Genomic DNA, 15,631 nt, shown 5'->3' on the forward strand with positions numbered 1-15,631 from the left:
TTTTTTTTGCCTGGTGTTAAACCCGACGTTCTGAATCCGGCGTTGTTTTTCTTTTGTTCCTGCGCCTCTCCGTTCCTAAGATATGGCCTTATTCTTCCCTGTAATTATATGAACTCTTGTTAGTCAAGTGGGTGTAGTGATCAACTATTCTCTGTGGGCATCTTCTTGAGGACCACACCCAATTGGTTAAAATACTAGACTTAAATACTGAGAAGAGGAAGCCATATCTCAGGAATAGAGAGGCATAGAAACAAAAGAAAAACGAACGCCGGATTCAGGAGAAGAGCGGCATTTACACCAGGTAAAACAATGTCCATATACAGTATAAAATATTATTATGATTATTATGATCATTATTATGTGTTTTACTGCTCCACGGCATAAAAGATCTTTTTGTTTTTGTTTCTGCATGTATCTCTCACTCATTTTGTATTTCCACTAATTTTGTATTCCATTCTATCTCATGTCCAATTTTATGTAGTTTTTGTGCTTTTTTGCTGTAGTTAATTTTAGCTGCCAATAATGGGTTAATTCTCCTCTGGGCTGTGGTCCAACACCTGAAGCAATCACCAAGAAGTGTTTTTTATTTAACTTCAGCTAGCAGGCTTAGTTCTCACATTATTCCATGAATAAGGTTTAGCCGAAACGCGTTGGAATGTGCTGTACCTAAGAGCCGTTACATTGCTCATTCTGTAACTCATCCTTGGCTTTTATAATTTGAAATTAAAAGTGAAGTTTTAACAAGATATATACAACCCTGGTCCTGCTGGAGACATCTTTGCTTGCTTTCTCATATACAGTATATGTACTATATATTTGGCAAGTAACAGGTGCACTTTAAATTAATAACATTTCAATGTAAAATATGCATAAAACATAATAATTTATAAAAAATAAAAAGTGTGATAACTCTCAAAATACTTTTGTTAAGACAAATATTGTGTTTATTTGGAGTTACAGCCTGTATTAAAGTTTTGAGCCGTGTTCACAATGTTTCTGGTCGCTGGTGGAAACAGTCGATAAGCTTGTGGCCAGACACACCGCTAAAATACATTGATGCAATGAATAAGGAATTCTTTCTGAAACGCGTTTGCTCTTAGCACCCCTCTTCATCAGTGATTGATATTCTTTTTGTCTCTTGACTTTTTTAATTGATTCCTATTAAAAAATGTTTTTAAGAAGTTCGGTACCCTGGAATTACTTCTCCACCTTAAATAGATGTTTCCTTGATATTTGAAACCTCTGTTCTGTAGAAGGGACTTTCAGAGACTATATTTCTGCAAGAAATCTGCACAGATCTTAGCCGTCCCTGTTCTTTGATTTTATACTATTTTGTCTCATATTACAGTTAAAACAGAAAGATACGTCAAGAAATCTTCTGTGTGTCTCCAAGGAGATCAGCTATGCCCTTCCTCCTCTTCCTCGTTATCCTGTACCTTGCTGCAGCAGGAGCCTCTCCCCTATGACCTGCCTGCAGTAGGATATAAAGATTGTTAAGAGCTGCCACTTTTGTAAGCCCCACCACCTTAGCAGTACACCAGCCAGAAAATGGTACAGAACAATCAAAAATAAATGATTGTGTTCTCTGCAGGATTTCTAGAATATTGTTTAGGTGACCATATAACTTATTCCTCCTCCCCCCTCATATACATGAATGCTATGTGTTCTACAAAAGGGAGGGGGGAAAAGCCTCTACCAGAATTATCTCAAGAACAATAGATCAACTATATTGAAACTCAATGTGTAATATGTTTTTTTTTCTCGACAAATGCCATTGCCACCCACCACTTGTTTCCAAAACATGCAAAAAATCCTGCAGACTGACCATGTGTTCCTTTAAGCCTTTCCACTATCTGTTAACATTGGGCGGTGCAGCCGGGTCCTGAGTCTGCAGTGACGTCTTTTGTCACCTGCAGTCTAGCAGGAGCAGGTCGAGTCTCCAGCTACAGGACAGACGCGGTTTATCCCCGCTTCTGTCTTCTCTTTTGCCATCTACATAGCACTTAAGAAGTGCTAGGCAATAAATAGAAGCACGACGGTTCTTCCACTGGACTCGGAGATTCCATGTTTGCCAAGTGTCTACCGAACATACTGTAGCGGAGTCGCTGGGTCCTATCAGACCCAGGTCAGCTCTGCCAGTGACTTCTGTCACTATAGGCTGATGTCTTTATTGAGGATAATGAATGCCCCAGTAAGGTCGCGTTCACACGTTCAGTATTTTACATCAGTATTTGTAAGCCAAAATCAGGAGTGGAACAATTTGAGCAAAAAGTATCATCGAAACACGTCACGATTTCTGCATTTTTCACCCACTCCTGGTTTTGGCTTACAAATACTGATAGAAAATACTGACCGAATACTTAACGTGTGAACATGGTCTTAGAGTGAGAAACTGAACACTACAATTAAAAATGTTATGTCAACAGAGATCTTTAGAATGAAAAGTTATAAAAAATAATCCCCTCACCAAGAAATACAAAAAGACAAATATTTATTTATTTTAAAGGGGTTTTCCCACTAAAAAAGTTAATTTTAATCAACATTTTAATCAATAGATCTTGGAATAATAATAACTTCCACAATTGGATGTGTTTAAATAAAATGTTCTTGTTCCGAGATAATCTTATAAATGTGCCCCTGCTGTGTACTGTGTAATGGCTGTGTCTGACCGTACAGGAACATGGTCTGATCATACCACAGCTCCTGGGCAGGGGACGAAGCAAAAGAGATTACAGACATGACAGCTGATTCTTTCTGTGAGGTAAAACATTGTTTAAAAACAGGCAGGGAAATGTTTTATCTCACAGAATCAGCTGTGATCCCCTGCTGTAATGTCTGTATACTCTTTTGCTTCGTCCCCTGCCCAGGAGCTGTGGTATGATCAGACCATGTTCCTGCACGGTCAGACACAGCCATTACACAGTACACAGCAGGGGCACATTTATAAGATTATCTCGGCTCAGGAACATTCTTTTTTAACACATCCAATTGTGAAAATTCTTTTTATTCCAAGATCTATTAATTAAAATGTACTTTGTACTCATGGGAAAACCCCACTTTTAAACGCATTTTTATTATACATACATAAAAATGTCACGCCGACAGCGCTGCAGCCAATAACCGAACTCAGCAGCTTTGCCCGAACTGACAGCACAAACCGCTCAGATCCACTGAGCTGACTGATTGTCTGCAGTGTTGTCGACATGATGTCAGTGCTGCAGACAATAACAGACACCAAAAACAACAGCAGAAACCTAGTGTTGGATCTGGGGAGAGTGAGTAAAGCACAGTTAAAAAATAAAAAAAAACAAGAAAAAAGCCTGAAGCTGGGGACAGGAGTTTTCCAAAATCGGGAAACCCTTTTAATATGTTTCGCTGGCCATGGCTTTCTGCAGCTGTTTCCCTGGACCCAGACCTGAAGCAGTGGCTGCAATATTAAAGGGGATGTCTATAATGAGACAACCACAAAAAGAACATCCCAATATTTTCCCTTACAATTAAGGCTTATTAGCCTGAGAGCTGCATGTCGGTGCAGGGGCCAGGATCAGTCAGTGAGAATGTTGTGAAACAAAAGATGGAAAGTAGACTGCTCCCACAATACAGGGTGTAACCAGGATTTACTACACATATGTCAACATACTAGAGACTGTAACATGATACGGAGCCTCCTCCCCCTGTGTGTGCACCTTCATATTTTCCCATATGCTGGCGCATTTTTATTTTATTTTTAGATAACGATACATTATTGTAATTAAGTTTGTTTAGAAACTACAGCAAATGTAGACATAACACCATGTATGAGCGGGTGGAGCACGGGGGTCATCTCACTGCACTTCTACATAATAAATGCTCATCGTGATGGTTGTAGACACTAAAGGTGGGCCTACACAATATGTTTGATGAGCCCATGGTCTTATGTATCAGAGGCCCATTTCTGTCTGCTTTCTGTAGATAAGATCTATCACAGACATGTTCTATCTTGTACTGTGCGGAAATCAGGCGGGTTCCTTGTGCTGCTAGTAAGATCCCACGAATGGACTCGGGAGATGAAGAAGATTAAAATACGGTGTTTATTTAGCTTTTAATAAAGTCTACGCGTTTCGAAGTTATCCAACTTCTTCTTCAGGACACAACTACAAGATCTTATCTTGGCTGGTGAATTTTGTGCATTCCCTCGAGAGAGGCTGTAATAAGAATGTTATCAGCTTTTTCTCCTCTTTCTTCCATATTCGTGTTTGGCTAAGTCACAAGAATGTAAGATGTGAGACCCCCTTCCTCTGATAGCCTGAGCATGCATCTAAAGTCTCAACTTCCCTCGGCACAATAAACTGCTTTCCGGGAGTTTCTTGAATCAGAAGTGGTTGTCTATGATGAGACTACACCAATAATGAGGATATTCAATATCTTCTGTTATAAATAATGCTCATTAGTCTGAAAATTACACAGTAAAGATCGTGCCCCTACCAGGGCTGTGGAGTCGGTAAGCCAAACCTCCGACTCCTCAATTTCCATGACACTGACTCCGACTCCACAACTCCCTCATACACGGCTCATGTTTAAGTGATAAATTTACTGTAGCACAGATTCATCTCAGCTAAAAGTCTAGACCCTTAGATCAGGAATAGGACAGACATTTATACACTGTGTTCCAAATTATTATGCAAATAATATTTTCTCAGATTTTCCCAAATTACCTATATGAATTGCAGTCATTGTAATTTTCCAGTCAAATAACTATTAGAGTACAATTGAAAGGTTTTTGTACAAACTGCCTATGATAACAGTATATTTTTAAAGAATAAAAAACTCAAACTGCACTCAAAATGCGTATTCCAAATTATTATGCACAGCAGAGTTTTCAACCTTTTCATTTTAATAAAGAACAAAAAAATGGTCATTTTTGAAATTATAAGCATTAGCAGGTTATTACAAACTGAAATCAAACAGTTTTCAACTCAAAACTTTATTCTAGGTGATGTTACATTTGCACATAGGACCCCTTGTTCGAAAGAAGCTTCTGAACTCTCTCATTCATTGAATTTGTCAGGTTTTGGATGGTTTCTGCTTTAATTGTTTTGCATGAGGACAGAATACCCTCCCAGAGCTGTTGCTTAGATGTGAACTGCCTCCCGCCATCATAGACACTCCTTTTGATGATGCTCCAGAGGTTCTCAATGGGGTTGAGGTCAGGGGAGCATGGGGGCCACACCATAAGTTTGTCCCCTTTTATGCCCATAGCAGCCAGAGATGCAGATGTGTTATGTGCAGCATGAGAAGGGGCATTATCATGCATGAAATGATCTTGCTGCAGAATTCACAGTTCTTCTTGAACCATGGAAGGAAGTGCTGTTTGAGAAACTCAACATACATTATGGAGTTCATCTTTACCCCTTCAGGGATCCTAAAAGGGCCGACAATCTCTCTCCCCATGATTCCAGCCCAAAACATTACTCCACCTCCTCCTTGTTAGCGCCATAGCCGTGTTTGCATGGGGTGTCCATCAACCAGCCATCCTCCACTCCATCCATCTGGATCATCGAGATCATTTCATGCATGATAATGCCCCGTCTCATGCTGCACATAACACATCTGCATCTCTGGCTGCTATGGGCATAAAAGGGGACAAACTTATGGTGTGGCACCCATGCTTCCCTGACCTCAACCCCATTGAGAACCTCTAGAGCATCATCAAAAGGAGTGTCTATGATGGCGGGAGGCAGTTCACATCTAAGCAACAGCTCTGGGAGGGTATTCTGTCCTCATGCAAAACAATTGAAGCAGAAACCATCCAAAACCTGACAAATTCAATGGACGAGAGAGTTCAGAAGCTCCTTCGAACAAGGGGTCCTATGTGCAAATGTAACATCACCTAGAATAAAGTTTTGAGTTGAAAACTGTTTGATTTCAGTTTGTAATAACCTGCTAATGCTTATAATTTCAAAAATGACCATTTTTTGTTCTTTATTAAAATGAAAAGGTTGAAAACTCTGCTGTGCATAATAATTTGGAACATGCATTTTGAGTGCAGTTTGAGTTTTTTTATTTTTTTAAAAATATACTGTTCTCATAGGCAGTTTGTAAAAAACCTTTCAATTGTACTCTAATAGTTATTTGACTGGAAAATTACAATGACTGCAATTCATATAGGTAATTTGGGAAAATCTGAGAAAATATTATTTGCATAATAATTTGGAACACAGTGTAGGACATTTCATAACTTTCCCAAATTCTTAAAAAAAATATTCCCCACAAACTGCTTTGAACTACTGTACCCAATTTATTATATATTTTAGGAGTCGGAGTCGGTCCATTTTATACCGACTCCACCAAAATGGGCTCTGACTCCAACTCCACAGCCCTGGTCCCTACCTTATGTTGCTTTCAGATGAGGTAGCAAAAACCTGCTGACAGATTACCTTTAAAGGGGTTATCCATTGACATTCGCAAAACACAATGCCTACAGATCGTGCACAGGTCTCACCAGATATGTGGGGTAACGTCATACCTCCCAACTTTTGAAGAATAGGAAGAGGGACAGATGTTGCGGCGCGCCCAGCGCGCTGCGGCAGGTTTTGGCCCCTCCCCTTGTCACACCCCATTACACTCCCGTTTACCATTTCTTTCTCCCCTGGTAGAAGGAGATGTCAGAGGGGCGGTGGCAGTGAGGGATATCAGCAAACGCCCGAGACTGCAGGGTGTAGACCCAAATCCAGGACTGTCTGCTGTATCTGGGACAGTTGGGACTAGAGATGAGCAGTTCGATTCCCAGGTCCAGCATCCAGATCAGTGGTACCTGGCGGCTGGATGGGAGGCTGCGAATCTCTAACCTTCCGGTGTCTCCAGCGGTTTATGATCACCCAGGGCAGCGCGACATCATCTGTGCGTCCTGCTCATCTCTGGTTGTGGATTATTTTTTGTTCTTCATTTACAGTTGGAGCTGCCAGAACTTTCTCATCTTTCTGTAGCGTCACTATATGACACCTGGCTTTTTGGTGTCTGTAAGACCGTGTTCACATGTTGCAGAAATAGTGTGTTTTTTGTTTTCTGCAGGATCCGCACCAAACTACACAATAACAATCTTCTCTAATTATTGCCGCATTTTTTATGCCCTTTGCCCCTTATTTGATGCATTTTTGGTGCAGACGTGAAGCCGCGTTTTTTAATTGCTTATTATACTACAGAAAAGCTTTGATTCTTAATAAAGTGTCTGCAGGTTTTACATGAAGTTTTTTTTTAGGCTCCAAATAGAAGACGAGAAAAAAAGCACCAAAACCGCACAGTTCAGCAGCGTCTTTAGTCCACAGGGGGCGCAGTTCTCATGAAATCACATCCACTTTGCTTGGACAGCTAAACAGAGCAGAATTTCTGTGCAAATAAACAGCACAAAAAACGCAGCATTTACGCTACATGTGAACACGGCCTAAATGTCCAAGCAAAGTGGATGTGATTCCATGAAACATCCACCCTCTGCGGTTTTAGTGCATTTTTTCTTTATAGGCTTCTGAAAAAAAATGCATGAAGAAAACAACACTGTTGAATTTTTAAGCGCAGAATCAAAGCTTTTCTGTACTATAAAAAAGCGTTAAAAATGTGGATTCACATCTGCACCAAAATCGCATCAAATACGGGGGAAAACGTACAAAAGAAACGCAGCAAATGCGCAATAATCAGAGAAGATTGTTATTGCATCGTGTGCTGCGGACACCTGCAGAAAATGTGCAGAAAAAAAGCAATAAAGAAAATGCAGCACTTAATCTATGTGTGAACATGGCCTCAGCATTGTGTTTTTAATACATTTTTAATACATTTTATAAGTATAAGTATAATGGAGAAAAAATATCAATCACGCCATTTTTTTACGACATTTACCGATCCTTGTAAATAATCTGATCGCTGTGTTGTGCGGGTCGTTACGATTACAGGGACACCAAATATGTCCATGTTATGTGCTGATTTGTGATGTTTATTATTTTTATTTAAAAAAAACGCATTAAAAATTACAATATTTTAAGTGTTTTTCATAATTTTTTTTGTAATTTTATAGGAAGAAAAAAAAATATCTTATTCTCCCTCTAGAATACAATACATAGAAATCCACTGCTATGTGTAATGTATCTCTATGTAATCTGTCTGTGCAGTCAGAGCTGCTATAACAGATCAACTATCGAAAATTCACCTGAGCTTGTAGCTCAGTATGTTCAACTCCTGCCTGGATATTGAGGGTTGTGGGTTTGAGACCTTGGGGAGGCTCTCACAAAAAAAAATTACAGTTTTGTAATTACTTATAATAAAAATCTTAGTTTTATAGGAACAAAAATCGGACTTTTTTTTCACCTCAGAATACAAGTACAAAAAAATACAACGCTGTATGCAATGTACTTGTATTCTGTGCTTCTGGAGTCACTACCTGATATAGAGGTCAAGATTACCAAAACTTCCTATGTCTCTCATTACGACCTGTGGCTCATTGGTAGAGCTGCTGCCTATGAGCGACGACCGCGGCTGTGGAAGCCCGATGGTGAATGAAGTAAATAAATTTAATTTAATTTATGCACTTCACAGGGAGAAGCTACGAAGATGTCGGAGAGGTGAGTATAAACCGGGAGAACAGCTGAGATGTGACGGGACAGTCCCGCCGAATACGGGACAGTCCCGCCGAATACGGGACAGTTGTGAGCTATGGGTAATGTTATTGATGCTGGGGTAGTGAGTAGTTCTGGATGGCACCAAATAACCTCTTTAAGCCGTGCAAGGATCACAAACTGCAAGAGGCTCTCAAGAAACTTTTCAGAATTTACTGATAGAGTTCTGTTAATTCTCATGAATTCCTCTCGGTTATTACTCTGGCCTAATGCGTATTTCTTTTTTATACTCTTTACTATGCATTGATGGCATAGCATATGTGTAATTATTAAATTACAAGTGACTTCTCATCGGATTCATGCATTCAATCATTATATTTTCTCCTTTTATCCAATTTTTTTAGGGCTATCGACAAAAAGACTATTTTATCGCAACGCAAGGTCCGCTGCCGCACACGGTGGAGGATTTCTGGAGGATGGTGTGGGAGTGGAAGTGTCACACAATTGTGATTCTCACAGAACTGCAGGAAAGGGAGCAGGTAAAGAGAAATGACTGGAAAAGGCAAATATCGAGCAAGGCAGTGCTTTGTGTGCGGTATCCTAGTGCATAATGATCCATATAACGAAGATGGAGCTCTCCTCTAAAATACTGTTAATCTGATTGTTTCCCCTCCATCAGGAGAAATGCTGCCAGTACTGGCCATCTGAGGGCGCTGTGACCCATGGAGAGATAACTATAGAAAGTAAGAGTGACCGTTTACTAGAAGCAATCAGTATCAGAGACTTCGTAGCTACAAGCAGCCAGGTAATATTGGAAATGGTTCAGAGCTTTTGTCATCCAGACACGACACTTGTTTTCTGATGTTTAAAGGGGTTTTGCTGGGATACGGCAAAAATGAGGCGGCATAAAATAACAACAGGAACAGTACTTACCTGATAAAGGTGTTAAAAAAAAACTATTTTGCAGTCTTGTTTAAAAATTTGCTATTGCATTTTTTTTTCTACAGCTACGAAACCCCTATGCATATCCAATGCACTCCTCCATAGTTGCAAATGAACCCTCTATACTCTTAGGCTATATTCGCATAAGAATATTTTTAGGATTTTTTTGGCGCAAATCTGCTCCGAAATCCTCCTCAAAAATTTTTTAAAAACACTTGGCAAACCCCTCCTATTCGTTTTTTTTTTTATAGTAAATCCAATTTGTTCTTTATATGAGGAGTTTTTTTTTTTCTTGATCAGGTTTTGAAAAACTTAGTGAAAAGAAAAATCTGCAGGTCACATCTTTGAAGTTAATCTGATGGAATTGGCTACAAATAAGACTCTGTCAAATCAAAAAGCTGCAAAAATGCTTTGGTAAAAAAAAAACACCTTGTGGACATAGCCTTAACATTTGTGCCCACAGCGTCTTTTAAACAATGAGTTTTCCTAGATGAAGCGGTTTTTAAAAAAAAAAATGATGGTTGTCATTTTCCTGACGCCAGTGGTCGTTTTCCTGACGCGGCTTTGCGGTCATTCTTGCAGCGTCTTCCACTCTATACAGAATGAAAGTTACTTTTTTTTAAACGTTCCAGGTTTTTACGAATGAGAAAGTGGTTAAAAGAAGTGACACAAGACTAAACATGTGCTCAACAATGTCGTTTTATGTCCATTTTTTTTTTGCGGCGGTTTCGCAGTGCTTTTTCAGGCGGATTCCGGAAACAATTTGCCTGAAAAAGACACCGTGTGTACATAGTCTTGTTCTGCATTCACACGCCTTTCCATATGTCTCCTTCTTGCTAATGATATGAGTAAGGCCTCATTCAGACGTCCGCTGTTCCACTATATGTATCTGTGTTTTCATATGAGAAAAATGGCTGCCACACAAATGGTAAAAATAGACACATGGACCAAAAATGGATGAAAATTGTATCTGGCACTTAGGAAAAATGGTCAGTTTTTCACACCCTCTAAAGCACCCATAGCTGTTGGATGAACAATGGCTCAGCCGATAGTTCTGCTGGCAGATATCTCGCCCGACTTTCCCATGCACAATAGTGCTCATGATAACATCTGCGTGTGGCAAATCAGGGATGTTCATGGGCGGAGCCGATTTTTTGGCGCGAACAAGCCGGAACCCCGTACACGAACACGAATTTGAAATGCCAAACACATTCGCTCAACACTACTCATGAGGCCGAGCCGTCCTGTGTTCTCTATGATACTATTCAGGTTTTGTGAGACTTCAGAATATCTTGCAGTTGTGTGCCAAGAAAAGGTGCCAAGAGTGAAGAAATATACTGAAATAATACTGTATGAAGTACTCAGAATCGCTCAAGGCATTTCTCAACAATCCCATGCTTCAAAGTGAATTTGGAAATAAAGCTTAGTAACAGTTTTGCAATATATTTATGCAGGAAAAACAGCCACGACTTGTTCGTCAGTTCCATTTCCATGGCTGGCCTGAGATTGGAATTCCTGCAGAAGGGAAAGGGATGATTGACCTTATTGCAGCCGTCCAAAAACAGCAGCAACAGACGGGCAACCACCCCATCATTGTACATTGCAGGTGAGTCCAGCCATGCTAAAGTCATGGATCAGTTGCTTATCGAGTCAATTTCCAAACCGCCCTATGCACTTGTACTTTATATTACAAAGTTTGTCTTAAATGGATGGATTAAAGGGTTAGTCTCATTATTAGAAATGGGTAAAATTGCAAAGTATATGTTAAAACAAGTAATTTTGAAATTCACCTCTTATTAAAAAAAACTGAAGAACGGAGGGATTTTTAGTTCTATGATCACTCAAAATGCAGCGACGACACCGGAAGTCAATGAGCGAATGACCATGGGCAAATCAACAATGAAGTCACTGGACAAGGTCTTCAAATCGAGGAACATTTCACTGGCGATGAAGACACGGCTCGTACATAGTCTGGCCTTTTCTGTAGTAACATATGGATGCGAAATCTGGACGATAAAGGAACAAGACAGAAGAAGAATCAACGCCTTCGAAATGTGGTGCTGGAGAAGGATGTTATCAATACCATGGATGGCAAGAAGAACACACAAATCAATTTAGGAACAAATCAAGCCAGACATGTCACTCGAAGCAAGGATGACCAAGCAACGACTTGTCTACTTTGGACACATCATACGAAGAGAGCAATGACTGGAAAAGGACATCATGGTCAGATGAATAGAAAGAACAACCCGATGGCTTCGTACTATCAAGATAACGGCGGAGAAGACCCTGGTGGAGCGATCTAGCCTTACACAAGATCAATCTTCCTACAGAGCGTTCATCCATCAAGTCGCCATGGCTCGAGACCCAAGCTGAAGGACATTAATAATAATAAGTTTACTGCTCAATGCGAAGGTTACCAGCCACCTCTGAAATCAGAGGTGACCAATTTCCCATGCTTTCAAGCTCTTTGTTCTGCAGCTTGCTGGATCACTGGATTGGGTAGTCTCAGTGTCTCTGCGTTCCTCCCTGCGCACATTGTGGACCAGCGGCACGACATTGCTGCTGGTCAGAACTGTCAATCTTCACTGCTCCCGGGCAAGCAGGAAGCTGGGAGTTGTGCTCCTGAAGAAACAAAATGAAAAAACTGCTTTTGCTTTTAGCATTTACATTTTAGGGGGAAGACCCAACTTGGCATGGAGACTTATTTTCAAGGAACTACAGTGGAAAAAAAAATGATATGCAAAATAGCTCATACCGAATGGGTCTCTGGTTTAGCAGGTACAAGTTGCATTGCTTAGCATTTACATGATACATTTATCTCTCTACCTGCATTAAGATTTCCCAAGAGCTTCCAACTTGCATCTAATATGAAACTATAGCTCCCAGCTTGGCTGCCAAAACTTGCTCAGAATTGAAGTTTCTTTTTAGATGTGAATTATTATTATTATTATTATTATTATAGCACCATTTATTCCATGGCTCTTTACATGTTAAAAGGGGTATACATAGCAAACAACAAGTACAATAATCTTGAACAATACAAGTCGGCGACTGGTACAGGAGGAGAGAGGACCCTGCCCGCGAGGGCTCACAGTCTACAGGGGATGGGTGAGGATACAGTAGGTGAGGGTAGAGCTGGTCATGCAGCGGTGTGGTGGAGCGGTGGTTACTGCAGGTTGTACGCTTGCCGGAAGAGGTGGATCCTCAGGTTCCTTTTGAAGGTTTCCACGGCAGGAGAGAGTCTGATATGTTGGGGTAGAGATCCAGAGTAGGGGGGATGCACGAGAGAAATCTTATATGCGATTGTGGGAACAGGAGATAAGAGGGGAGTAGAGAAGGAGATCTTGTGAAGATCGGAGGTTGCATGCGGGTATGTAGCGGGAGACTAGGTCACAGATATATGGAGGACACAGGTTGTGGATGGCTTTATATGCCATAGTTAGGGTCTTGAACTTGAGCTTCTGAAGGGATTGACAGAGGGGAGAGGCCGGGGAATAGCGGGGGGACAGGTGGATTAGTCGGGCAGCAGAGTTTAGGATAGATTGGAGGGCTGCGAGAGTGTTAGAAGGGAGGCCACAGAGCAGGAGGTTGCAGTAGTCGAGGCGGGAAATGATGAGGGCATGCACTAGTGTTTTTGCAGTCTTTGCTGAGGAATGTGCGGATCCGGGAGATATTTTTGGGTTGGAGTCAGCAGGAAGTGGACAGGGTTGAATGACGAAGAATAAAGTTTTTAGGTTTCCTCAGGCCCTGAATGAGAAATTTACTTAAGAGATACAGAAATATTTGGGGAGACAACAAGAGGCGCACTTTGGCATAAAAGGAGGAAATTAATAATAAAAAAAGTGCTATAGCTAAATACACCTTGATATAAAACATGGAAAGAAAGGGGTTTCCAGATTTGATGTATGATTTGTGCATTCCTTTCCAGTGCTGGAGCTGGCAGAACGGGGACATTCATTGCCCTCAGCAATATCCTGGAGCGAGTTAAAGCCGAGGGGCTACTTGATGTTTTTCAGACTGTGAAAAGTTTACGAATGCAGCGGCCGCACATGGTGCAAACACTGGTGAGTGGAGGCTTGTTTTAGGAATACATATTAAATGCCAAGAAAAAACATATATTTGCGCTATAACCCTTAAAACAGTTTGTAGTGCTGCCCAAGGGCTTGTGCACCAGGCCATATTGTATACATGTATATAGACCCATCATGCCGAGACATATGGAGGTTGTTTCTATTCTATTTGCATTAAAGGGAGAATATCTTCTTCAATAGACACCTGAGGCTGTAAAGCAGCACACAGACATTGTGCAGCCACATACTGGGGAGTCATATGGCCTCATTGTCCTGCTGTACAGCTACCTTGTATGCAGGAGAAGCTGGAATTCCAGAATTCAGAAAAAAATGGCTTAGATAATAAAAGAGATAGAGTTTCCTTATGGGTTAATCCACCATCTTATCTGCATCATTGCCTGTGGGTGCAATACACAGTCCTGTGCTGTTTAAAAAATGCAAATCGAATAGGCAATCCTGGGTTAATAATACAGCGTTTCTCACTCTGGAGGAACCAACAGGTCCATTCATTACAGTCAGCTCATTAAGCGTAATGCTTCATTTCACCTGCGGAGGCACTGCAGGGAATTTTACAGTCACTGCTTTTTTTTTTTTACTCTAAAGTACAACTAAATACTGGTACTACCTTTTATCTTCTTATCCAATAAAACCGGGTAACCCATGACACAAAGGGGGCATTCAGAAGGCGTCATTATTTTTTAAGAGGGCATTATTACTGTGTAAAGCAGCACTAATTGTTTTAAGTTGCACTCAGCTGGCATTATTTGTTTTTTTTGGAGCAATCAGGGGGCATTATTTCTGAATTGGGGGAGCACAATAGTTGTTTTGGCCCAGCTGCTGACAATCCACGCTACACTATTGCCCGAACATGGACATGGCTTTGTGGCCTTTGACATTTCAAGGTGGGTTTTCTCCAGCAACTTGGGGCATTAAACGTCTGCAGATTAGTAAATATTTACCGATCAGCAGTTATTTGATAAACTGTTTACACAAGCAGAACGCTCTTAAAATTGCGCAATAGCTCGTTCAGTGCACATAGGCTGCCATTTTTCTCGGCAGCATGAGTGCTGTTAAAAGGAATCTGTCACCAGGTTTTTGCAATTTAACCCCTTCATGACCGGAACATTTTCCGTTTTTGCATTTTCATTTTTTGCTCCCCTTGTTCCCAGAGCCATAGCGCTTTTTATTTTTTGGGCAATATGGCCGTGTGAGGGCTTATTGCGGGACAAGTTGTACTTTTAAACGCCATTAATAGTTTTACCATATTGTGTGCTGGAAAACGGGAAAAAAATTCCAAGTGCGGTAAAATTGCAAAAAAAATGCAACTCCACAGTTGTTTTTTGTTTGTTTTTTCTTTGCACATTCACTGGATATTAAAACTGACCTGCCAGTGTTATTCTCCGGGTCATTACGAGTTCATAGACACCAAACATGTATGGGTTCTTTTTTATTTAAGTGGTGAAAAAAAAATCCAAAGTTTGCTAAAAAAAAAAAAAAAGGCGCCATTTTCCGAGACCCGTAGCGTCTCCATTTTTCAGGATCTGGGGCCGGGTGGGGGCTTAAAGGGGTATACCCATCTCCAAGATCCTATCCCAATATATAGTAGATGTAATAATAATATTAGCAAATATCTCCAATTAGAAATGTAGTATAGTATTTTTGATTCACTATCTCTCTTACCTCATGGGCAGGCATTGTAGGACCATAGGTATCCATGGTTATGACCACTAGCACCTAGCTAACTAACTGACTTTATCAGTGGACGTAACCATGGATACCCAAGGTCCTGCAATGCCTGCACATGAGGAAAGAGACACAGCGAATCAGAAAAAATACACTACATTTCTAATTGGAGGCATTTGCTAATATTACTATTATTACTCCTACTACATATTGGGATAGGACCTTGGAGATGGGAATACCCCTTTAATTTTTACGCGCCGGGCTGACCTTTTTATTGATACTTTTTTGGTCTAGATACGATGTTTTGATCACCCATTATTGCATTTTATTGGAATGTTGCGTCAACCAAAA

At 40.6% G+C, this 15,631-nt stretch overlaps 1 protein-coding gene across 3 annotated transcripts in view; it reads left to right on the forward strand.

Annotated features, from left to right (window-relative positions):
• PTPRE (protein tyrosine phosphatase receptor type E) overlaps nucleotides 1–15,631 on the forward strand; it is a 214,231-nt gene that overhangs the window by 184,043 nt on the left and 14,557 nt on the right. For all 3 annotated transcript variants that reach the window (XR_012322091.1, XR_012322090.1, XM_073685061.1), the window contains exons 16-19: nucleotides 8,987–9,121; nucleotides 9,262–9,387; nucleotides 10,979–11,130; nucleotides 13,456–13,591. Coding sequence is in view for 1 of the 3 variants with exons in the window: in XM_073685061.1 (XP_073541162.1) it covers nucleotides 8,987–9,121; nucleotides 9,262–9,387; nucleotides 10,979–11,130; nucleotides 13,456–13,591 (549 nt within the window). In the remaining 2 variants the exon portion in view is untranslated. The remainder of the gene's footprint in view (nucleotides 1–8,986; nucleotides 9,122–9,261; nucleotides 9,388–10,978; nucleotides 11,131–13,455; nucleotides 13,592–15,631) is intronic.

The sequence above is a fragment of the Phyllobates terribilis genome, unplaced genomic scaffold (genome assembly GCF_046119375.1).
Source record: "Phyllobates terribilis strain yellow unplaced genomic scaffold, ASM4611937v1 Scaffold_5__5_contigs__length_657084704, whole genome shotgun sequence".
NCBI lineage: Eukaryota > Metazoa > Chordata > Amphibia > Anura > Dendrobatidae > Phyllobates > Phyllobates terribilis.